The sequence below is a fragment of the Mytilus edulis genome, chromosome 1 (assembly GCF_963676685.1).
Source record: "Mytilus edulis chromosome 1, xbMytEdul2.2, whole genome shotgun sequence".
Lineage (NCBI taxonomy): Eukaryota > Metazoa > Mollusca > Bivalvia > Mytilida > Mytilidae > Mytilus > Mytilus edulis.
In genome coordinates, this window is record NC_092344.1 from 115462298 (window position 1) to 115487025 (window position 24728).

The window sequence follows — 24728 nt, forward strand, 5'->3', positions numbered from 1 at the left end:
CAGGTTTTATTTGACCTTGCCCTCATTTTCATGGTTCATTATTCAGGGTTTAGTTTTGTGTGTTGGTCTGGTTTTTTTTAGTCAACTATATTTAGTGTATGGATTGATTGTAAGATGTACAAGTCCAACTGGCAAGACAATTTAGTGTCATCTGACCTTAACCTCATTTTCATACTTTAGTAGTTAAAGATATTTTTTGTGTTTTGGTCTTTTATCTAATACTAAATGCAGTAGGGTAACTATTGTCTGACGAGGGAAACAGCATACCTATGTCTGGATTTTTGACTCTGTCAAGGGGATCAAAACTGTTCAAATATTAGTTTTATTGTGTTAAAATTGGTCAGATCTTAATATTGTTTCCATTGTCAAAAGAACAAGTGAAACTGCGAGCTACTGCTCACTGATGATACCCCCCCCCCCGCAAGTGGATAATATTAATAGTGTAAAAATATGCAAGTGTTCGGTAAACAGGAAGTTGTCGAGTGATGAATCTGAAAACGCATCACACGGTATAGCTGACTTATATAAATCCTGAAACCAAATTTCAGAAATCCTTGTATTGTAGTTCCTGAGAAAAATGTGATGAAAATTTTCAACTTGGCTATCATGTGTAAAATCAGACAAGTGTTCGGTAAACAGGAAGTTGTCAAGTGATGAATCTGAAAACGCATCACACGGTATGGCTGACATATATAAATGTTGATACCAAATTACAGAAAGGGTGGATGTGTAGTTCCTGAGAAAAATGTGACGAAAGTTTCATGGGACGGACTGACTGACGGATGGACGGACGGACTGACGGACGGACTGACAGACAGAGGTAAAACAGTATACCCCCCTTTTTTAAAGCGGGGGTATAATTACATCAAAATTAATAGATGGTTTGTGTAAATAATTGACAAATTTAGAGCACTAGAGCCTAATACATGTATAGTAGAAATTCAAGTTTTAATTGGTTATGTCAGCTTTCTTTTTAATTTTGAATTATTATTTGGTACTTTTCTTCTAAAAAATAAATGAAAGTTTCTTGTACTTAACAAACAACCAGTTTTCTGTAATATTGACTGCATGTCTAGCGTTCTTTGTAATGATTTTTGATTTTTGTTCTCTGTTCACTTCACTTTTTGCCAATTTGGTAAGAAATGGGATGAATATAAGCCTTCATATTTATTTATTTTTTATTTACAAACTTAACATTAATATTGCACATTGTATAAGTCTAAATTGTCAGTGTACTTCTATTTATATGATTTTTATACATGTCCATATATCATGATTTCGGTGTGTAGTACTTTAACAATGATGATCGTACAGCATGCATTGGAATATCACAAGATGAAATTACAAAAACATCTTTGGCACTAGTAGCATCTTTTGGCAACAAGAACGATGAAATTTGTGCTAAACTGCAAAAAAAAAAGAAGAAAACATTGTAATTTTATCCACTAATAAAATCAAGGTAATTTTACCTTAATAAAATTAAATATGAAAATGTAAAAAAGAATTAGTTAAGTTTTGTCAAAAGATGTAAAGTTACTGTCAACCTGTTAATTTCATTGAAGGTTTAACAATGATGGACTGTATGCAGTGGCGGATCCACTTACTTAAAATGTAATGTAAGTTATCTATTGATAAAGACATCATTCAATATAGTTCTCTAATACCGACTGCTGTACTTCCTATGAAATGAAAACTACAACTTCATTTTCGGTCGATTGAGGCAATAAGGACATGAAATTGCACGATATAACTCTTAACTATAAAACAAGAAGTACTCCCTGTAATTTTAAAGCTGACAATATGGAGGTACTCCCTGTTATTTAAATTTTAAAGCTGACAATACGGTACCGGTTTTGTCATTGTTTAAGGTTATACGGTTGTCAATTAATGGTACCACCCACTTAATTTATAGTTGGTTCATATTTAGCCATGGCAGGGCCTTTGACATATGTTGTCTACCCTCTTTCAGTACATGAAGCAATTTCGAACTAATGTCAGACGGAGATGCACCTTTATACTTCTATCAGATTTTTTGTTTTTGCCGTATATCTGACAAAGTAATCTGCTAGAATCCTTTTTATCTTATCTTTTTTTATGAAAAAGGTCCTGTTCTAATTTTGTTTCGTAAATGTTTAGCACAAATGTTTTGCCATTTTAGGAGTAACCATCTTATGAATTTTATGATATACTTGACAACATAGTAGTCGTGTACAGCGGGAATTATTACACAATATTGTTGCGATTAAAACTTAATATAACGTAATTTAGCGCCATACTGACAAGCGTCGTAAAAAAATCAAGGTATGTGGCTTTTATTGAAAAAACAAGCACATGGACCCCTATTTTTGGGATACGATTGCTTTCAAGCAATCTGTAGACTTATACCAGTGGCTCAGGACAATTCCCTCATGTCAACCATTTTATTCTAAACATTAAGGACCATCTCAGATTCTTATGATTGTCTTGGTTTAAAAGGTAAAAACAACCAAAGGGATTGAACTTCAACAACTTTCCTATAATGTTCTTTTCATAATCTTCATGGTTGATATTTCCCTTGACTTATATGCGTGTTTTTAACAACACGGAAAATCAAGCAGTATTTATATTTAGTGTTTTTATAAATTTAGAAACACGTCAGAGGGAATTCCCCAGTTGTGATAAAAATGCCAGAGTTCTCTGAATTCCGATAAATCTATTTCTGTCATATAAGAACTGAAGTGGAGTTTTACTTATATGTCACCTTTATTAAACTGATATTTGATATTGTACTTCCATAAAAAATACAGAATCATTTAGGTTTAATATATGTTCTTACTACAGGGTTTGTTTAGGTAATTATGTGCATGCGTATAGTTTTCTTGACTTCAAGGGGTACTAGGTTAAATTGTTGCGCTGGATTCCCCACTCAATTGATTAATTTATAACTCATTGGATCATTTCTATGTATGTCTGCTATTGAGGGTTATTGTTGTTGCATAATTTTAAATCATATGCATCATTTAAATTAAAATAAATGTAGTCCACATTGTAAAGGTTTACTTTCAACACCCCTTCAGGTGAAATGGAGTCTTCCATATTATCGTTTTGAGTTGTTTCCTTACGGAAGTCACTTCCATGAATTCTGAATCAAAACAACACGTTGAGAAAAAATAACTTGTTCTGTCGATAAACGTCATATTATATTAAAAACGATCGCAATTTAAACCGAGGAATGTGTACAGAAAGGAGTTGTGATCACTGACCCAAAGGAAATTAAATATTTAAAGAGTTAGGAATGGGGTTCCTCCTAGAATTAACGTAGGAAAATAGGTGATAAGATACGAAGTGAAATACTTCTCTCACTCTGAGTCTCAGTGACTGCTGTGGAAAGTAAACTTGGAATTGATAGTACAAAAATAAAACACAATAGGCCTAAGTACATTGTTCATACACTTTTAACCGGGATTTGCTATTTTGTAACTATTCAGATTACGTAAATTACATTTTACATGTGCAGTTGAATTAGTCTTGAAAATAATATTATCCAGCTACATGTATACAATGAAAATGAAAACAATGTCAATGAAAACAATGGCAATCGTATCCCTCAGAGCAATCTGCTCTTTGATTTTCTTTTGCAATTAATCAAGTAATGTGTCAAGATCCCTCCGCCAAAATTTCAAGAAAAAATCAACAATCAAATTGTTTATGCACTTCTGAATAGTCACAAAAATATGATCAATTTCTTTATTTGGAATAAAGCAATCTAAATCGGGAAAAAAATAATCTGGTTTAACCTTAAACTTGTTTCAGCATGTTGATGCCATGGATCAAGGGAAAATTTTACAAAAAAAAACGGTTAAGTTATGGCTTTTCGTTCAAAAGTATTGTTACTTTCTTTAAAAGACATTATTTATGAAATTTCAGGGATTTTCTTCCAAATATTCAAATTTCGAACCAAATTATTGCAAAAAGTAAGTCATGAAGGTACTTTTTTCTTTGCATATTTCAAAAGTACACATTGAAATTGACCTTCTACCAAAATTTCAAGAAAAAATCCATGAGGGATCTCTACTGTATCGTATGCCCTCAAGGGGTCAACTGACCATTTTGGTCATGTTGACTTATTTGTAGATCTTATTTTGCTGAACATTATTGCTGTTTACAGTTTATCTCTATTTATAATAATATTCAAGATAATAAAAAAAAACGGCAAAATTTCCTTAAAATTACCAATATAGGGGCAGCAACCCAACAATGGGTTGTCCGATCCATCTGAAAATTTCAGGGCAGATAGAGTTTGACCTGATAAACAATTTAATCCCATGTCAGATTTACTCTAAATGTTTTGGTTTCAGAGATATCAGCCAAAATCTATATTTTACCCCTATGTTCTATTTTTAGCCATGGCAACCATCTTGGTTGGATGGCCGGGTCACTGGCCACATTTTTAAACTAGATATCCCAATGATGATTGTGGCCAAGTTTGGATTAATTTAGCCCAGTAGTTTCAGAGGAGAAGATTTTTGTAAAAGCTAACTACGCCGGAAGCCAAGTAATGAGAAAACCTCACTTGGCCCTTCAGGCTAGCTGAGCTAAAAATGTACAAATTTAATGCCATAACAGGGACCAGTGCCACCTTTTTCTCCTATATACAATCAGACAAGACTGACAATTTGACCTTTTCTGTACCCTTGTTTCTAACCAAAATGATTTAACAATATGAGCATAAAAATGCTCTTCAACATTCATTTTTCATGAGAAATATGAACAAAGCAAAAAATAAAACCTTACCAAGAATTTTCTGGTGACTCTAAGAACATTTCTTTTGCATATTCAGATAACACTTCTTTCTGTAAATATCAAGAGTAGTATATAAAAATTATCTTTTTCAAAAAATTTCTGCAACAAATGACAAAAAAAAATATCTCCATCTTATCCTTAGTTATAAATGATACTAAAAATCTGTGAGATCTTACCAATAATTCAACAAAACTTTGCATTTCATAAAAAAATTAACATGTGATTGCAAAATCCATAAAAAGAAAGTCAAAATTAAATAAATATTTACATTAATTTTCAATAATAAAAAATCAAATGTATTAATCAAAGTGTGGAAAAATACTTCTGATTTGTTTAAATAGCATTAAAACATTTATAATCTGCTTTCTATAAAGCAATGTTCAAGACTATGATGAAATCTTTCCTTCAGGACCTGTTCTTTAACAGTGACAGAGTTCTAAACCATACTACACACAATGTACCAGTAACCTGTGACTTAACCCTGATACTAACTAACCCTTAACCATACTAACCTGTGACATAGCCCTGAACAATGTGAGGTAGAGATTGCCATACAATGCTTTATTCTCTTTATATTTTTTGATAAGTTCAATAGAATCCTTCCAGTGTCCATGATCAATGAACATCTTCAATGCCGTGTTCTCACAATGGGATTTCTCACTGAAAGTGTATAAAACAACTCTTCTCATTGGTCAATAGATGGTGGCATGTAATTGATAAAGCTGACAAATTTTATAGTTTATATATCTAATAGCTAGAATGGTCATCAAAGAAATTGAAGAAAAACACTTATAAATATTAATAAATATTAAATTTCGTGTGAAATAAACATCATAGAAAAATTATTTAATGTATTGTAGATATAATATCAATATATTCCTTTTTTTCTTTTTAGTATGAATGATCAACATCTATTTAAATTCCATTTTCTCTTTCAATAAAATGTAAAAAGAAGCATTGATAATTTTACCTTGCCATCAACAGTTCAACATAAGCATTTACAGCCATTTTAGGATTTTGAGAACCTTTAGGTGGTGGTAAACAGTCCAAAGCTCTATCATAGTACTGAAGCTGGAAACAAATAGGGTAAAACAAAAGTAAAGGTCTTTTATCATGAAATTTGATTTCATAATTATTTGCTTAGAATTCATCACAACTTACGCTTGTATTATCTGTACTGTTAGAAAACAACGTTAAAACATACATTTAAAATCTGTCAAATGTTGTCTGCGTTTACATTTTCATAGTATTAATTGTGAATTGATGCCATGAAAATTAGTGACTTTATTCAATCAAAATGAAAGTTACAAACGATGTTGCATTAGAATTAATAATATAATCTCTCACATGGAAATCATTTATGCTGTAAGCGATATTTATATGCTCCTCATTATTCTTTCCATAAAAAAAATAAAAAAGGTCATTGGCCATTTTATGTATGAATGTGATAGTTAATCACTAGGAGTTACAAATTGTTGCCATATAAAAGAGCTTGGGAATACACTAACTATTTATTTGAATATGAAGTCAATTTCAACTGTACAGACCATTAATGCACAAAACAAGAAAATTAGTGCACATCTACAGTAATAACAGACAGAAAGGGCAAAATCACCATATGAAAGAACGAACAGAAAGAACTCATAGCACTGCATAGCATTTTCAACTTATAGTGGAAGGATACAAACAATATGTATAAACATTTGAAAACTTATCAATAAAAGCTGTAAAATTGATCAATATGGCATTTATTTAAACCAAAATAACCCCCTACTGAACAAGGCTTTAAGAAAAACTAAAATTAATACTCCCTCTTACAGCTTGTCTTTTCCTAATAAATGCCGACACACCAACTTTCTGATTGTTTATCATCTGACACACTTTTACAAACTGGACCTGAAAATAGGGTAAACTTTAATAGTGTAGAATATAATTATAAAAAATATTTTTCAAACATAATTTCAAACTCCTCTACGTTTTTATCAAAGTCTGTGTAATGATTTTATAAGTAGTGCATATATAACTAGTAATTATCACAAACTTACTAATTTTTCTGGTTGAATGAGCAACATGAGCCGGCATAAATGCTCAAACAATGGAACAGCCACATCACTGCTAACAGGACTGACTGTGTTTTCATTAGCCAATATACACTGCCATCTCTGTATATGTGATGAACCAATGCCTTCTGTAAGTGGATATGATCAAGCTATACAATGACTTGTTAACTAATACAATACTAGCAATTAATTCTTAACTCCTTGTTTAAGCGTTTATTAATTGTTACAAAACCAAGTTAGAAGATGGCAAAACCACTATCGAGGAGTCTTCGTATTCCAATGGTGAAGGCTTACAATTATTGATTCTTTAATTCCCCATACAAAATATTTTTTGGGTAATAATTGTCCTTTCATCTGCAAAGTATGACTTGAAATTGGTTGAAAAAAGACATCTTCAAGTTGATGACATTAGAAGCAGGGCAAAGTAATATCACTGAAATATATAACATTCCTTCTTCTTACATACCATGATTTTCAAAGTCCATTAGAGTATTGAGAACTTTGAGGACTTGCTGAGGGTAGATATTAGAGAGAATAAGTAGCCACGATTGTCTGGCAGACATTGGCATCATTGTCTGAGGTGATATTGTGTGAACTACTTCATCTTCCACACCTCTACATGATAGTTCTGGTAAATTCTGAAAAAAAACACAATTTATTTTAAATATTTTCTACCAGGGAAATGGATAGATACCACATTAAATATTATACAGTTAAGAGCCTTATTGCTCACTTGGATCTGTGTCATTAACAACAATGACAATAAAAAAACAATATAAACAATGTCTTTAACAACAATTACAATGTCTTAATCAACAATAACAATGTCTTGAACAACAATAACAATGTCTTGAAAATCAATAATTATGTCTTGATCAACAATGAAAATGTTTTGAAAAAACAATCTTACACAAAAATTACATTGTCTTAAACAATGGAAAAACTTAAGCATTAAATGGTTCTTTGTGGAAGTATAAATTTTTAAACAGCAATCAATTAAAACTATTAACTGAGAAAAGGAAGAAAGGGTTGTCATCCCGAATTCTCGAAAAAATAAAACATTGTTCCCAGCTCCTGAAAAATTAATAGTCCTGATAAGGGTAAATCCCATCCTGTGAAAAATAAAGGCCCAATCCTGAATTCCTTCAAAAATAAAGGCCTTATCCCTACTTTCCAAAAGAGGTCCTTCTACCTTCTTCATTAGATGGACTAAAACCCCTACTATGACAAGTCTGGTTCTGAAAGGGTTGAATTCTATAAGGTGAAAGGAGTATAATTCTGGATAAACAAACAATCGTCCTGTGTGCATATTATAATTTTTTCCCCACACAGTTTGAAGTGAATTAAACAAAGGATAAATATTTAGGTACTAACAAACAGAGAGATGGACAGAAGACTGGCTAATTTCTATATACCACACCCACTTTGTTTGCAGTGATATACAGATGTATACTTACAGAGTTTTGTTTCAGAAATGCTTGCTGTAAACCATCCAATTCCCAGTAGTTCTTCAGATAAGGCTCTGAATAATAATATTGAATGTAATGAAGTTACAATGATAAATAAGAACTATTAAAGTACCAAAAAAGAAATTTCAAGTTTATTGAAATTAAGAACAATCTGGGAAAACATGTAATATTCATTCCCTTTCAAGGCTTTTAACAAACAATACACATGCCAAACAGTAGCCTGATATAAATGAGGAAAATTATTTAAAAAAAAATTAACAAATAAAACATTTCACTTGAACATTAAATTAGCATTTTGAACTGAACATTTATACTGTATCAGTCAACTTTTTCACATTTGTGTAATTCAAGTATATTTTTCTGCTAAGGACTTCAAAATATGCCCAAATTGAACCACATTTCTAATCAACTGAGTTCAACTCAATGAGGTACAAATAGATTCTATTGTCCCAAAACAACTACATATAATGGTAGGATGTTACATACCTAAAAGAACAGCCAGTTTTGTTGCTGGTTCTTTATCCTGGTCCATCAAGTGGTTCTGTCTGAGTTTAGAAAGATCTGTGTACACCTCAGGGGAAGGATCATCACTTTTCCTCTGTTCTAACAAGGCTATATGAACTGCTGGTGTTTGGAAGTTACCAGATTTTACTAATGTATCTATTGTCTGCTTGTCTTCTTTACAGGACCACTATACATCATAAATAATAAAACAGTTTCCGTTTTATAAAATGATCATATTTCATATTAACAACAAAGGGATAACACATTTTTGATATATAAACTGTATAAACATTTACATATAAATCTTTAATTCCAATTACAACCCATGTGATTTTATAGTAACCTTTCACTTTAATTCACAAGTATACCTGCATAGCGAGTACAAATATAATTAGAGTCCTACTTGAATTGTGTATATGTTGTTTTCTGTGTAAAATGCTGGCCACATGGTTCCAATGCTCTGTTTACAGAAACCTATAATAAGACTACTATCAGGGCTTTTTACTGGTATTTGTTCAAGTCTGGATCCCTGCTCCAGCTTCCTGTACAATCTATAAAAGACAAAAAAAAACGTTAAAAAGATTGACTTCTACTTACAAGTCTATAACACAGCATCTGTAAAATCATTAGTACACCTAGGGTATCAATTTTTGTTTTTTTTATGTCCACAAATTTATTGAACCATTTTTTTTCAATTCCAAAGGCTATTAATAGTTTGTCTACTTTGTTACTAGAACATTATTTCTAATAAGAGGTGTTCAAATTTTTTCTACTGTCAATTGTTTTAACTAATAACATCACAACACTTTCTCATATAATTTTGATCTTATAGAAAGAAAAACATTTCACAAAAAAATCTGGATATGATATTCAATTATTTTACCCTGTGCATTAGCGACGGGTAAAATACAAATATAAATGCCCAACCCATGGTTAAATGAAAACAAATTTACGGCTGCCATGAATTATTTCGATTATAATAGCACAAATTTGGTAATTTTGTTAACCATGAAAGCCCTATACACACGAAACTGTTTTGGCTATTCCGTTTTACTCCCATATGATATTAGTAATATAATATAATTCAATAATGATTATTTTTTTAAATCGCATTTTTCACCTATATACATGTTCTTTTCATATAATTTCATTGCATTATGAGGCGTACAAGAAGCTTTAAATCCCCTGGTATTTACATTTGTTTTTTTTATTACAGAAACATACATATGACGTCACCTTGTTTCCTTGCCATGCAAAGACTATAACATTTCCTTTTATGAAATTTTTACCACAAAAAATAATTTGCAAATGGACTGATTTGTTTATTTTCCTTAGAATAGAGATAACTCAATTGTATCTGATTCCTGTCCCATGTAAACTGTTGGTTTTGTTGTCGAAAATTGAGAATACCTGGAATTATCGCTATTTTGTGCATTTTTCTTTAGATCTTTTCTGTGATAATTTTTCATATCATCTACTCGCTTGAGACGGAAAATTATCGCTAGAAACTAAGGACGCATGTGGTGTTGCTAATGAAATTGACAACTTCGTCAAAAATAAAATAGCGATAAACAGATTATCGTTGATCATCTCAACTCAATTGCTTTTCTGTACCGACTCAAGCAAGAAAACCAATCTCGTTGAGATGATCAACGATAATCTGTAAGTATAATTAAGTTTGGCATAAAGCAGAACAGCTAGTTTTGTGTATTTATGCACTTGTACTGAAAGTAGATATACTGCGATTATACAGGTTGACGATAATAGATTGTCAAATTAGAATTAGTTTTATAAAAGTTCACTGTAACATCTTGATTGATTTGTTGATTTATGGAATAGGATAAATCTTAAATTCAATTTGCAAATCTAATTGAATATTGAAACAAAAATAGTTTTATAAAGGTATTTGATAAAATCAGTTCTTTTACTTGATAAATTTATCAGAAGAATATGTATAAGTCTAAATTTTCATATGCTTTGGCATCATTTAGTGGAAATTACACAGAGAGACTCTTACATAATCTTTGAGTCCTGCAAAGAACCTATGACTTTTTGAAATTCAAACCATTCATCTGAAACATTCTTTAAATCAATCATACACTGTGTCTTCTTTTTATCACCTGCAAATAAATACATATGGTATATTGGTTAAAAAACAATATAGTATAGCTCTCAGATTTGAGTATGTGCTATGACAAGAACTAATCATTGACATGTTATGACTCATTAGAAATGTATTTCACATGACCCATATACTTCTTTGTACTGTGAACGTTCAATGTCATTACATTGTTATCAACATGTATCCTTAATTTATAAAATAATGTTATCTATGATTAAATAAACAAAATGAAAATATGGAGATGCAGAATGAATGCCTTTTGTGAACATTATTGCTGTTTGCAGTTTACCTCTTTCTATAAAATATTCAAAATAATAACCAAAAACTGCAAAATTTCCTAAAAATAACTAATTCAGGGGCAGAAACCCAACAACAGCTTGTCTGATTTGTCAGAAAATTGCAGGACAGATATATCTTCATCTGATAAACAAATTTATTTCTGTCAAATTTGCTCTAAAAGCTTTTGTTTCAGAAATATAAGCCAAAATCTACATTTTACCCCTATGTTCTATTTTTAGCCATGGTGGCCATCTCGGTTGATTGGCAGGGTCATTGGACAAGTTTTTTTTTAACTAGATACTCAAATGATGATTGTTGCCAAGTAGTTACAGAGAAGAAGATTTTTGTAAATGTAAACAGACAACAATATGATGGACGACAGATGCCACATGATGAGAAAAGCTCACTTTGGGCCAGGTGAGCTGAAATAAGATATGATTGTCAATGACATACCGGTATCTATATAACAGAGATCAAATATCATAGAAGTTTACAACTACATCACCTTCAACAATGAGCAAAAAATACAACATATTCAGCTATAACAGGCCAATGATAAATGTAAAACAATTCAGACAAGAAAACTAACATCCTGATTCATTTACAAAACAATGAATGAAAAACAACAGGCTGTTTTGAATATGGGTAGTCAATGACCACATCTATTATCCTTCTTCACCATATAGTCAAAACAATAGCATTTGAATATTGATAATATGAACTCCTTGGAACATGAATGGAGCTAAATAGAAAATACCAGATTTGTACAAGCAGAATATGAGTAATTTAATTTAAGATAATCAGCAACAATGTAAGCCAAGATGTACACACCTTCATTTTCTCTTAAGCTAACAATACTGCCATCTTTCAGAACTATTGACAAGTTCATGTCCTGTATTCTGTAAATAATTCCTCCTAAATGATCAGTTGGCTTAACCTGATATACAACATATGATTTATTAGTAAATGGCCATATGGTTCATATCACTGAGATACTTAAAATATAAGAACAAGAAAGAATCGTTTGTTTGAAAACTTTACTCAACTGTTGAAGTAGACAGTTTTGTGATGAATTAGGAGCTTATTGGGTTTTTTTTCAACAAAAAAAACATAGATATACGAGATTTAATGCACATGAATTCCACTTAACCTTTCTGAATTATTAATCTAATATAAGATATAGTGATTTAACCAAGTCTTTGCTATTTCAGTCATTGATGTATGCTATGTAAACATATCAACTAAAAGACCTTATCAACATCTTTTTTATAATAATGAATAAATGAAAATATGGTTTGAACATCAATGAAAAAATCTTAAAGATGTGTAGAGGTCATTACATAGTCTTTAATGAAAGACTTGTTTAGATTTTCATCTTTAATCTCAAAATGATTAAGACATTTCTGTCATCTAAATCCTAAAAGAAAGAAACTAATGCATGGGGGCATTCATTTTACATTTATTAAGAGAGAAATTAAACATGAAAAGATTAACAAAATAAATATTAAAATCCTTTTATCATGATACGCAAAATAAAACACTTTTGTAAAATTTTGAAAATAAAAATATACTATACCTTAGATATAAATCCTGCTAATTTTATGGCTAGTTTGCTGAATTCTATTGGTCTATTTATGCTGAAATCTGTTAACTCTGTTTTCTGCTTACCGATGCTGACTATAATCTTGTTTGAATAATTAAACAACAATGATAACACCATGGACACCAATGGCAGTTTATTTCTGAAATGTATATTCTAATAAATATCAAAACTTCAGACACAGTTTATACTTTTGAAATGTTAAAAATGTTTCCTTCAGTTTTAGTTTGTAACCAGATTTTTTTTTTTAATTGATTTATGAATTTCGAACAGCGGTTTACTATTGTTGCTTTTATTAGTTCATACTTTATGGTTCTTTCTTAATTTCTGTATTTCATTTTCCCACACAGTGCAGACATACTGTTAGTTGTATTCTGACATGTAAATCTAGAAAAATTACCTGATAACTATATATAGTCCTGAAATGGCTGGATAAAGCTGACATGATGGACAATTGTGCATTACAACAATAGGATTTCCAATTTCACTGTTCTCTAATTTCTTTTCATCTGCATGAAAAAAAATGCATTTACCACTCTAAATATTGCAAAACATGAAATAATTATTTCTCATTCTTTCTTATTGAATTAACTGAATCATTTCTTATGCTTTCCTATTATTTTAACTGAATTATTTCTTTTTCTCTCCTATTGTACATGTATTTACTAACCTATTTCTCATCCTTTTTAGGACAGACGAGCTAAAAACGTTTAAAAATTTACAAATTAAAAATCTGACCATTTTTTTTTCAAAAGATACTGTACTGTTTTACTTTTACTTGAAGCAGAAAAACAAGAGGAGCGGCATTTTAAAGTCAAAGGATTTTTAAATAATTCTTATAAAAACCAAAAATTTATCTTTTTATTACAAACTCCACGAGTCATGATATCAATGTGTTTATACAATTCTCACCTTCAGGCAACTGTCTTTTACATATACAATAAATTGTTCTATCCTCAATGTTGCGTTCTTCACACCAATACAATGTATTTTGGGATGGATGAAGACACACACTGACAACGGATGTCTGATTTACATTACAAATATCAAGTACCCACAGAAATGTCCATCCCTCGGGTTTATATCTCCAACATTGTACATAGCCACTTACTTCTACCTGGTAAATATATGTGCATGCTAATTTAGAAGTTTCACATTGTCCTTAAAATTGCAGATAATAACTGTATGGATTATGTATTATAGATACAATGGATAAGTGTTGATTCTTGAAAAAGAAACCATGAGCCTGGAGAGCAAATGGTTTGTTTTTCCTGAATCATTGTTTAACGTTGTGTCTCTTACTATAACTATTGTGTGATGTCTTTCACAATTAAAGCCAAAACACCAAAAAAATAACATTGACCAATGAACAAAGTAAATGAGGTTAAGGTCAGATGATACCAAATGTATCATTACAGATGTGTGCACTTATAATCAATGCTTTTACAACACTGTAAATTTTGCAATAGAGACATTCAATTCTTAGTATTTTATTTTTATGCTACAACCCTTTTATTAAGAGTTATAACAAGTTTTTTGCTTATTTTTCAAATCATATTATAACATTGTCACGACAGCATGTGCAGCCATATTGGAGTGTGTCTTTATTGATGTCAGCCAATAAATATATGGATTACAATAAAACATACATGTAATGTTATACTGTGTATTCATTTATTTTTGTGGATACTTATTTTGTGGATTTAGGATATCTTGCAAATTCAAGGATATTAAATTTGGTGATTTTGGGAACGTTAACATACCTTCCTTTAGAAAAATTGTGTTTCGTTGAACATTTAAGTTCACGGTTTGCCTGTACCAACAAAATCCACAAAAAATAGTATCCAAAGAATATTATTATTAAAGAACACACAGTAATGATCAATTAAAAGATAATATGATTGATTGATTGTTAATGTTTAACACCACTTTCAGCACAATTGGCAATGTCATGGTAGTTTATTCCTTATTGGTTGAGGAAGTCAGAGTGCCCAGAAAGAACCTCTGACCTTTGGCAGGAAAACTGGTAAATCCTTGTCATTTAAAATTGCAAGGTTTGAACACTCAACTTTTTGAAATGACAAGCTAATGATACACAGATGAACCACTTAGACCACTCAGCACTGTCTTAGAGGCCCCAAAAAATATAATACAAATAGAAGTTATACCAAAACTTACGATAAATATCAGGCTGTAATTTGTGGCAGAGACTAAAACATCTAAAATTGGTGATTCAAATTCTTTCTTCTCCAAACAGTTTTCAAAACTGTTGTCCTAAAAACAAGCATATCTTTAATTATAAAAAAGAAGATGTGGTATGATTGCCAATGAGACAACTGTCCACAAGAGAATACAATATTTTTACTTTTATAAGTATAAAGAAGAATAACTGGTATGTTGTTTTTTTCAGAATTAATAATTAGAGTGTTTCTTCAATTAAGGAAAATGTTGAGTATCATATATTGACAGAAATCCAAAACACAGAAATAAATATGGAACAATATTAAATATCAAGCCTTGTCTTGTTGGATTGAGAAGGCTCAATATGATGCCTGAAGAGTGTGACGCTCTCTGTGCTTAATAACCCTTGCAACAATCCTGGTGACCTGGTATAAGGTAAACATTTTGTCTATTTCATCAGACTATCAAGCATATCCTCCTTTTCAAGTAGCTGTTTAAATTTTCCACCTTTCATCCCTGTTGTCAGACCCACTTTTGCAAAATCAAAATACAGTAGTAGATTTAATGTCATATTTTTTATCCTGAATATGCAAGAAATGTGATATAATTTCTAATTATTAACACCAAATTCATGTTATTGTCTTTTTATCATGCTGATGCTATCTTACTTCGAAGCAATTTCTGAAAATTCCAAAAATTTGTTCATTGAATTGAGTTTTAATTTACATACAATTGTTCTACTTGCTGATTTGTAATCGAAAGTAAATAGTTGTCTCCCCTCCTTTACAGTGATGAAAATGTGTCCTGGAGTCATCCATATCTTGTGGATCTCTCCATACTTTTTTTCTATGACATCCTCATAATACTACAAGTAAAAGATATGAACTGTATGAAATGCAAAATAAAAATAGTAGAAAATTATGCATACTTACAGGATTTTAAAACCAAGCAGGTCCATATTAAAGGATGAAATTGGAAGCAAGTGCAACAAATAATGAATACTAGTAGATAATCTTTTTTTTTTTTAAATTAAATGAGAACTGAACAATGTTTTATTTAAATCTGGGATAAGTTACATAAATTTCTCTTAATTAAATCAAAATGTATTTGTTATTGTCTGACGTCAGCATTCAAAGATCAAAAACATCTTATGTAGATGTCTTTTATGATAAGATAAAGAAGTACAATTATCCATTACAATAGAAGCCAAGAAAATTGTTCATTGTACAATGAGCATGAGTCCTGCCAAATTGCCAAACTTATAAAAAAAGAAATGACATCTTACTGCATTAATGACTACCAACCTGCTCCACTTATAAAAAGCAGTTAAATCCCATTGAAAAAAATTCTGCCAAAGTGTACAACTAATGAATAAAAGAATATAAAACTGTACTGAATTCAGGCCATACAAAACTCACCCCACATTTGATTTAAATGAATACAGATGACAACCTTAGAAATGTATCTTGGTTTTTTGTTAACTCTTATCTGTTTTTATTAAAATAAAGCAGAAAGAAGTAAGTGATGTACACTGTTATTGACTATTGTTTATGAAGTAAGTTTTTCTTCTTGTAAATGTAATTTCTGTTTTAACTCATAAGTCAAGAATCATTGGTGATTATAATAACAATAAAAATATTCTCCAATGAATACTAAAATTAAATAATAATAAATCATGTATCTAGATTTTTATGAAGCATCAGTTAATTTCTATCATTAATTTACACATGGCCTGGGCCGTGATATTCAAATTTTATCCTGAGCGTTAGTGAGTGATAAAACTAACGAATATCATGGCCCAGGCAGTGTGTAAATTTCTAACAATCTATGGCTATCGTGTATCGTGTTTCTTGTGGTTAGTACTTCGCTTAAGGGTAAGTAATGAAAGGCGTTGTGTTCATATCAAATTGTATTCAAGTTATGTTCAAGGCAACGTTACGTAAAACAATAGGCAACATAAACAATAGGTAACGTTAGTGATGTTAGTTACTTAGTAAATGTACAGCGGCTAATACTTGACACTGGGGGCGCCGAAAAGTGAAAATTAATCTAAAATTATGAAAAAGAAATTAACATACAAAGTGTGAAATGATAATTAACTATTTAAAGTCCATGTAAATAAATAGAAATTGTTAAACTGTCTATTCACTATGATCATTATCAAAATTACGGCGCACTTGATACCAGTAAGTATATTGTCATGAAAGTATTAAGTCCATGTTTGAATCTTTAGCTTGGCTTCAGTTTTACTCGGTGCTCTGTCTCCGTGGATTTTCATTATTCCTGGTTCCCTGCTAAATGTGTGAATCCTACCATTGTTCTTCATTGTGTTGCTTTTTGAATGATACGTCTCAAAATAGTCATTGTTAAATTTCATTGAATTGTCAGATACTTCTCCCATTGATTCGATTTTCCCAAAACGTTTCAAATCGACTTCTTCTGTCTTGTGTTGTAACATGAAAGATGAGGATGTGGGTCCAGCTGAGTCTTTCATTCGTCCAGAAAGTAGGTATCCGAGTTTTGATTCTACTGCGGTCGGGCCTGGTCCTCGGATAACTGTGTCTTCTACGATATCCCAGTAGTAATCCGAACCTATTAAAAATGAAATCCTGAATTTATCCATGTCGCTCACAGGGTGCGCTAATGTAAGTCCACTGAGGTAAGGCAGTTTAGCAGCATTGTATGGCATGCGATTGTGTAACGGGGCTGCGATAGTAGGGACAATAAATACTTCCATTGGTATTTTCTTCCCATTCTGAGTTTGTAAATCTATTACGGCAATGTCCAAATTGCGTATATTTCTGTTTTCATCTCCAAATGCTGCTAGGCTAACTGTCGAGGTTCCATTCGGTTTTAATTGCAATTCAGCGGCTAATTCCTCGTTAATAAACGACTTCTGAGATCCTTCATCTAAAAGAATATTAGCGGTAGCTGACCTGTCATCTACCCAAACTGGTGAAATGGCTGTCTTTAATAAAATGTCTGTCCTTGGTTTAATGTTCAATGTCGACGTGTAACATGTTAATGCATCATTTTCGCTCTCAACTGTACTTACTATGGTGTTTTGCGGTAAAGATTTTGCTGTACTTACGCTTACGCTTTCCTTTTCTTGATTCTTATTACTGTCACAAAGACTAGTGTGGTGCTTGTTATCACATTTTCTGCATCTAAAACGCGAGCGGCATTCTGAAACTTTATGACTTCCAAAGCAACTGTAACATACTTTTTTCTGTTCAATGATAGCTAAGCGGCTCTCTCTGTCTACAACACTGGTACATTCGACTGACGAATGCGATTGTTTGCAATAAATACAGGTTTTGGGTTTGAACTGATTTATTACATATTGAGGTCTTGCAGTGATTTTGGGTTCAACTGTTGTGTGAAATGACGCTGTGGGTGTGAAACTGTCTAATTTATCTGAATTACCAGTTTCCTGTACGTACATCTCTTTGGCGATTGCTTCTCTAAGGGACCTTATATCCCAATTCCGTTTTCTGGTCATGAGTTTTTTTATTTCGTCGGGCAACTTTCCAAATATGATTGGTACTAAAAGTGATCCGAATGTGTCTTACGATTGTCCGAGCGACTCTAATCCCCTTATGCACGATTCCATTTTATCGTAAAATACTCTTATGCTGTGCGGCGTAAGTGACGGATGCGTAAGTTCAAGTAGATTCTGCATGTATGCGTTTATAATGGTTTGTGTCTGTCCATACCTCTCCTTTAACAATATGATTGCGTGTTCATAGTTGGCGTTTGATAGAGATAAACCGGATATGCATTGTGCGGCTTCACTGTGTACCTGAGATTTGAGATAGCTGAACTTTTGTATATTTGTCAAAGAGGGATTGTGATGAATGGTTGTTTCAAACGATTCCCAAAATGTCTGCCATGTTAATATATCTCCCGTAAAGTTCGGTAAATCAAGCTTAGGTAGTTTGTGATAGAAGTTTGTTGCTGTTGTTGGGTTTGCATTCGTAAACGGAGCTATTATCTACGGTATATACATTTTCTGAATGGTTTGAATTATGATTTGCAATACTTGTTGACGGAAAATTTGATGAATCAAGTGTATTGGCTATTGGAACATAAGTTGTTTCACTCACCGTTTGCTGAAATTGGGTTGTTTTGTTTCCAGTAACTATGTCCTTGAATCGGCGAATGGCGACTTCCATATTCATTGCATAATCGTCCGCGTCAAGAATTTCTTGTTCCATGTCTTCTAGTTCGGTTCCATCTAAGATCTGTGAGTCTAAAGATTCAAGCAGGTTCCTCTTTTTTGTAAGGTTGTCTGCGGCAGCCGAAAGTTCTTCATGTTCGATATCATCTTGCGAAATTCTTTCCTTTGTTCTATTAATTAATCTTGTAACTGCACTACGTTGACCACCACGAATTGCTTTTAATTTCTCCATGGGTCAGGCACCAATATCGTGTATCGTGTTTCTTGTGGTTAGTACTTCGCTTAAGGGTTAGTAATGAAAGGCGTTGTGTTCATATCAAATTGTATTCAAGTTATGTTCAAGGCAACGTTACGTAAAACAATAGGCAACGTAAACAATAGGTAACGTTAGTGACGTTAGTTACTTAGTAAATGTACAGCGGCTAATACTTGACAATGGCTTCCATGAATTATTTTGATTCTAATGGAACAAATACGGTCATTAAAATACAGAAGTGAGGGTTGGTTTGTGTGTGTGTGGCTGATCTTTTTTACTCCTTGTTCAAGTAGATAAAGCTCAAATATTTTAATAAATCCGTAGCTTGCATGGGTTATTTCATGAATAACCGCTAGAAAAAAACTGTTTAACTCTTCTAATTCTCAAACCCAACATTTGCCATTTTTAATTTACATGATTTTCTCGTAAGCTTCCGCCAAATCAAAAGTTGACATTTTGTAACTAAGGAGCCACCATGTTGACTTGCTGAAATTAGTAAATATGCAAATAATGCAATAGATTTGAAAATAAAACAAAACCTATCTCAAAAATCAGTTTTAATACAATAACATACGAATTTTGATGGTTCACGCAACAGAAAACTTTCAACTTTAGCGGTTTCATTTGTGTGACATCATGTTTTGAAATTGGACTTAAATGCGTCAAAAAAAATAATAGACTGGCACAGAATTTTATCTTATATTTATTTTGTTGATTTCTCCGAGCTCTTGTGCATTACTGCTTTTTTTTTTGCACCCTAATAAGAATAACAGTTATTTTGTCTTTTTTTAATTGCACTTTTTAAATCAATAAAATCGGCAAAGGGTCTGCAAATAGGTTCCAATACATGTAGATTTACGTGGGAAGTATATTGTAACAGCCATTATTATGTATATCTCTGAGTCTTTGCTAAGTATAGATATATCGAGAATTTTATCACAGTTTTGTTTACAAAGCGAAAGAAGCACATCATAAAAATGTATAAGAATAAATTTTCAACTTTTATTAGTATCACATGTGATTTTTTTTAATTCTGTTTTATATAATTCATCATAAATTATTGGGATTTTACCCTTTTTCTTAATTGGGGCTAGTTAACAGGGATTTAACGCTCTTCGTGAGTGGGGTTAGTTGGTGAAAAGAGTGGAGTGATTTTTTAGAAAGTGGACAAGTTGGAAAACAAGAGTGGTCAAGTTGGTGAAAAAGTTGGGCGGTTTCGTGAGGGGCAATTTGGCAGTTTCAAACTTTTGGCAAATAGGAAATGGCTAAATCATGTATATGACAGAATCAAAAATTGCTTATTTGCTTAAACTACATATTATAAAACTGAAGACTACACATTCAATTATCCCCTTCATAGGACAGATTTGGGAGGTCTGTGGCAACCCTCATAAATGGGTACCAGTGTGAGATCCTCCTAACTTGTAGATGCCAAAATAACTAAGTTTTTATTCGGACAGCCAGATGGACAGGCCAGCAACCAAAGTAAAAAGGGAAATTAAATTGTTAGCATACATGTATATAGCTAAATGTACATGGCCAACAACCAAAGTAAAAAGGGAAATTAAATTGTTAGCATACATGTATATAGCTAAATGTACATGGCCAACAACCAAAGTAAAAAGGGAAATTAAATTGTTAGCATACATGTATATAGCTAAATGTACATGGCCAACTTTTATTGGGATAAAATTTTGTAATGACAAGGCCGTAACTAGGCATCTTATTTTAGTGAGGCAAAATAATTGAGCCGAGCGAAGCGAGGCGAAATTTTTTTTGGAGGGTATGAAATGAATGGTGCAAAATCCTGCATTCTAAGCATTTTTAGAGAGTTTGATAATGTTTTGAATTTGGACACTTTTTATATAAATTTTTCATATTTTAAGACTTTTACTAACACCAAATTTTTAACAACTTTATTTAAATGTATATGTAAGATAATCATCCAAATATCACTGATTTGAGTCTGCTGCCAGATCATAGAACAAACATCGATTCAGTAGAATTTGCCAAAGTTTTCTATGGCCGGTTCAGTCAAATCGTTTTAGAATCATAATTTGGTCTGCTGATATCCTTATCGCGATGAAAATGGAGCATGGCAAGACCGCACAATCTCTCGCCACTCATGCATGCTCTTTGCCAAGTTTTCAGTCGTTTCAGGGCAGTCTGTGTTTCAAAAGGTAGCACATTATCATCAACACAATGATCAATGTCTTCTTACAATTCCTTCTCCATCAGCAATTCGGTAGCAGCATCGGTAGTAACAGTTTTGTTTCCAAAAGGGAATTAAGCTTTCCTGTAAGCACTATCATACAGTTGCAGTTACAAAATATTAAACTCGCTTTTATGCTGACAAAGAGTAGACAAACTAGGGATAGAATGAGATAAGATACATGTATATGATTCTATCTATAGAGTAAGTATACATGATATGGGTACAGGGGAATTGGAATGGAGTTTTTGACGTTTACATGTAGGTCCATAATTTCAAATTATTTCTAGAAATAGTTGGAGATATTTTAGTTTCAGAATCTATAAATTTAGGGGTTAGGATTGGGGGTGTACGATTACGAAACCCAGAATATAAAGAAATGAAATTCCCTAGTCCCGAATAAGTAAAGACAAAATCCTGTGTTAACGGTTCTACAATTCCTCAATAATATCAAATTGGAATATGGATATTCTTTCAATTTTTAAGGTTAAAGAAACATGGATAAAAACTAATCCATGCATGTTTCATATTATTTATATTTTATTTATCTGTAAAGAGAAAGGTTAAAGTTCGTGAAATGAATACGCAGACAGGACTGCCCCCTTGCGATACCCAGTACTTTATTTGTCAAAAGTTGGTGAAATGGAGAAATGAATACGCAGACAGGACTGCCCCCTTCCGAAGACCAGTACTTGATTTGTCAGTCTACTTATCGTTTTTGGATTGTTCTAATGAAGTTATATGCAATACTCAGACTCTGTTCACAAAAAAACTAGTTTACTAGAATTATTCCTTCTTTACCTTCAGTGTCGCTTTTCTAGATTTTTCTGCAAGAGCCTGTTTTTAACTAGAGATCCATGATGATTATCGTTACTAGGTTAATGTAATCGAGAAACATCACCCGTAGAGATGCTGAGTTATATCCAGGAAGAATAGTTTAAAAGGAATGGTGACAAGTTGTAGAAATTAAGGTTGAGACAGAACAACAAATGACTATTATATTTATATATATGTATAAAAAAAATTATCAGTGTCGAAATTTTAGTGAGGCAATTGCATCACTTGCCTCAAGGGTAGTTACGGCCTTGAATGACTTTATTTAAAGAGGGTGACTCCATTTGTGGATGTTTTCATGGGTGAATAGTGAATAAATGAATGTAACATGTATTCTTGAAAGTTAAACCTTTGATTGTGACACAGGATAACACTCTGTTGCTACTTTACAGCTAATTGTCATTGTGGGACTCTACTTTCACTTTCATGTGATACAAAGAGCTCTCTAATTTGAAGGTTAAAATCAGAGATTCACGTTGTGCTTCCGGTTGCATGAAATTTCAACAGAAAAAGTTGATGAAAGAAATGAGAAGTGTTCCTTAGAACCAAGTTTGAACCATAGATTATCAGTAGGTTTAAATTAAAAGTATTTATTTGTGTGTGAAATAGCTGATGAATCTTTCACCGGAATATGTTTAATATTAAGGTTCACATATAAGGTTCATGTGGACCCTATGGTCTGTACTCAGAGTAAATTTTGAGGTGAAAATACGGCCATTTTAGCCATAGGGTCCACATGAACCTTAAGGTAGACAGGCTTGTAAAAGCAAGTGCAACAGGCACTTGTTTCTGTCAATGTGGGGTTTACTAATATGAGGCAGGCATTTCCTGTGATTGGGGACGAAGTCTGTAATTTTTTTTTTAATTCAAACATGTTGATAAAAGAAACGGAAATACCGTAACGTTTCCGATGTTGGTTCTGTTGTTAGGGATTAAGTTGTGACGTTGTTTAAGTTATGACGTCATATTCAATGTAAACAAAGAAACGCTGTTATCCAGGTAACGTTTTTTTCATATCAAACAATTATTAAAAATGATTGGGTGTTGAGTTCCTTCCTATATTTGTTGATATGTTGATAAATATACATTTTATTCAAAGTCTCATGCAAACAAGACCGGAAACGGAAGTAGATCTGAAAAAAAAGTTAACAATTTTGAGTTCATTAGTACAGTAAAAAATTCGGGAAATTTTCCCGAATTTTTTTTTTTTTTTAAATTTTTCTACCGTAATTGGGGACTTCGTCCCCATATAATTTAGCACGGTTGACACACATATTTTTCGTACGGTTGTGAAAAGTAAACCCCTCATTGACAGAAACAAGTGCATTGAAAATATCTATCTTTTTATAATCACTTTCGCCCTGATTTCGTTCCTTAATGTGAGTCAGGTGTTGTTTAAAGTCTTTTAAATAGGATTTGTTAATCAGTCTTATTCATTGTTTTGTAGTTTTGTATATGCATGATTACTAATCTGAGTAACCAAATCATTGTTTATTCTTTGTGCAATGCCAATGACATTATCGTCAGACCTTATATTTTCGTAAGTCTTATGTCATACTATGCATGCTTTTTCATTGGAAAATGTGACAGACACGACATTGCTTTTATATAGCTCAAACACCCATAAAACAAGGATACATATGTACATTGTAACATTCCCACAGAGCTCCAGATAAGCTGCATATTTGCGTGATCACACGATAAAAATAATTGAAAACCCAATGCAATTGCCCATTGCAGAGTTCTAAAACCCCAATTCATGCAAAGAAAAACCCAATAATTTGTTAAAACCATAAGTTCTTCATGCTTTTTGTCGCTATAGTGTTGGTTATTTACCCTTATCTATTCCATAGTCGTCGCATAGATCTATTTTTGTAATATTAAAAATCAGGAAATGTCCTTTCGTTCAAAAAATAGATTGTTGAAAGGGTCCCTGTTGAAATGTTCCAATGCTAAAAGGTACTTGTGGTGAGGAAACATTTCTATCTTCTCTGTCTTTATCCAATTAGCGTAAGCCATGTCGTCATAATTCTTTCCGTACTTCTCAGGATTTAACAAACCACTTAGCAATGAATTAAAACAAAAGTAAATTTCCGGTAAAAACATTAAATAGAAGCATGTTTTAGTTTCCTTTTGAGAGGATTATGATAATAACAAGACTCAGCTAGTGTTGTCAGGAAGCGTCCCTTGAACACACAGGGTCGTGCAATGGCGCGTCCAGGATGGTTTGCGTGACTTAACAATAACAG

The 24728-nt window shown here is 32.1% G+C and overlaps 2 protein-coding genes across 3 annotated transcripts in view; one reads left to right on the forward strand and one right to left on the reverse strand.

The window, feature by feature from the left end:
• Positions 1-1166: 1166 nt before the first annotated feature.
• LOC139501279 (uncharacterized) lies at positions 1167-22947 on the reverse strand. The gene is made up of 18 exons (XM_071290317.1): positions 22829-22947; positions 15728-15862; positions 14995-15090; positions 13729-13933; positions 13217-13325; positions 12793-12958; positions 12048-12153; positions 10833-10935; positions 9219-9366; positions 8798-9002; positions 8300-8364; positions 7309-7480; positions 6828-6970; positions 6601-6678; positions 5753-5853; positions 5295-5442; positions 4774-4832; positions 1167-1406 (listed from the first exon to the last, which is right to left on the reverse strand). Exons 1-18 carry the CDS (start codon positions 22880-22882, stop codon positions 1271-1273), a joined length of 2229 nt encoding a protein of 742 aa, XP_071146418.1. The 5' UTR covers positions 22883-22947; the 3' UTR covers positions 1167-1270.
• Positions 22944-24728, forward strand: part of LOC139501288 (threonylcarbamoyladenosine tRNA methylthiotransferase-like) — a 32164-nt gene continuing 30379 nt past the window's right edge. For both annotated transcript variants that reach the window (XR_011658512.1, XM_071290327.1), the window contains exon 1: positions 22944-23048. The gene's annotated coding sequence lies outside the window, so the exon portion shown is untranslated. The remainder of the gene's footprint in view (positions 23049-24728) is intronic.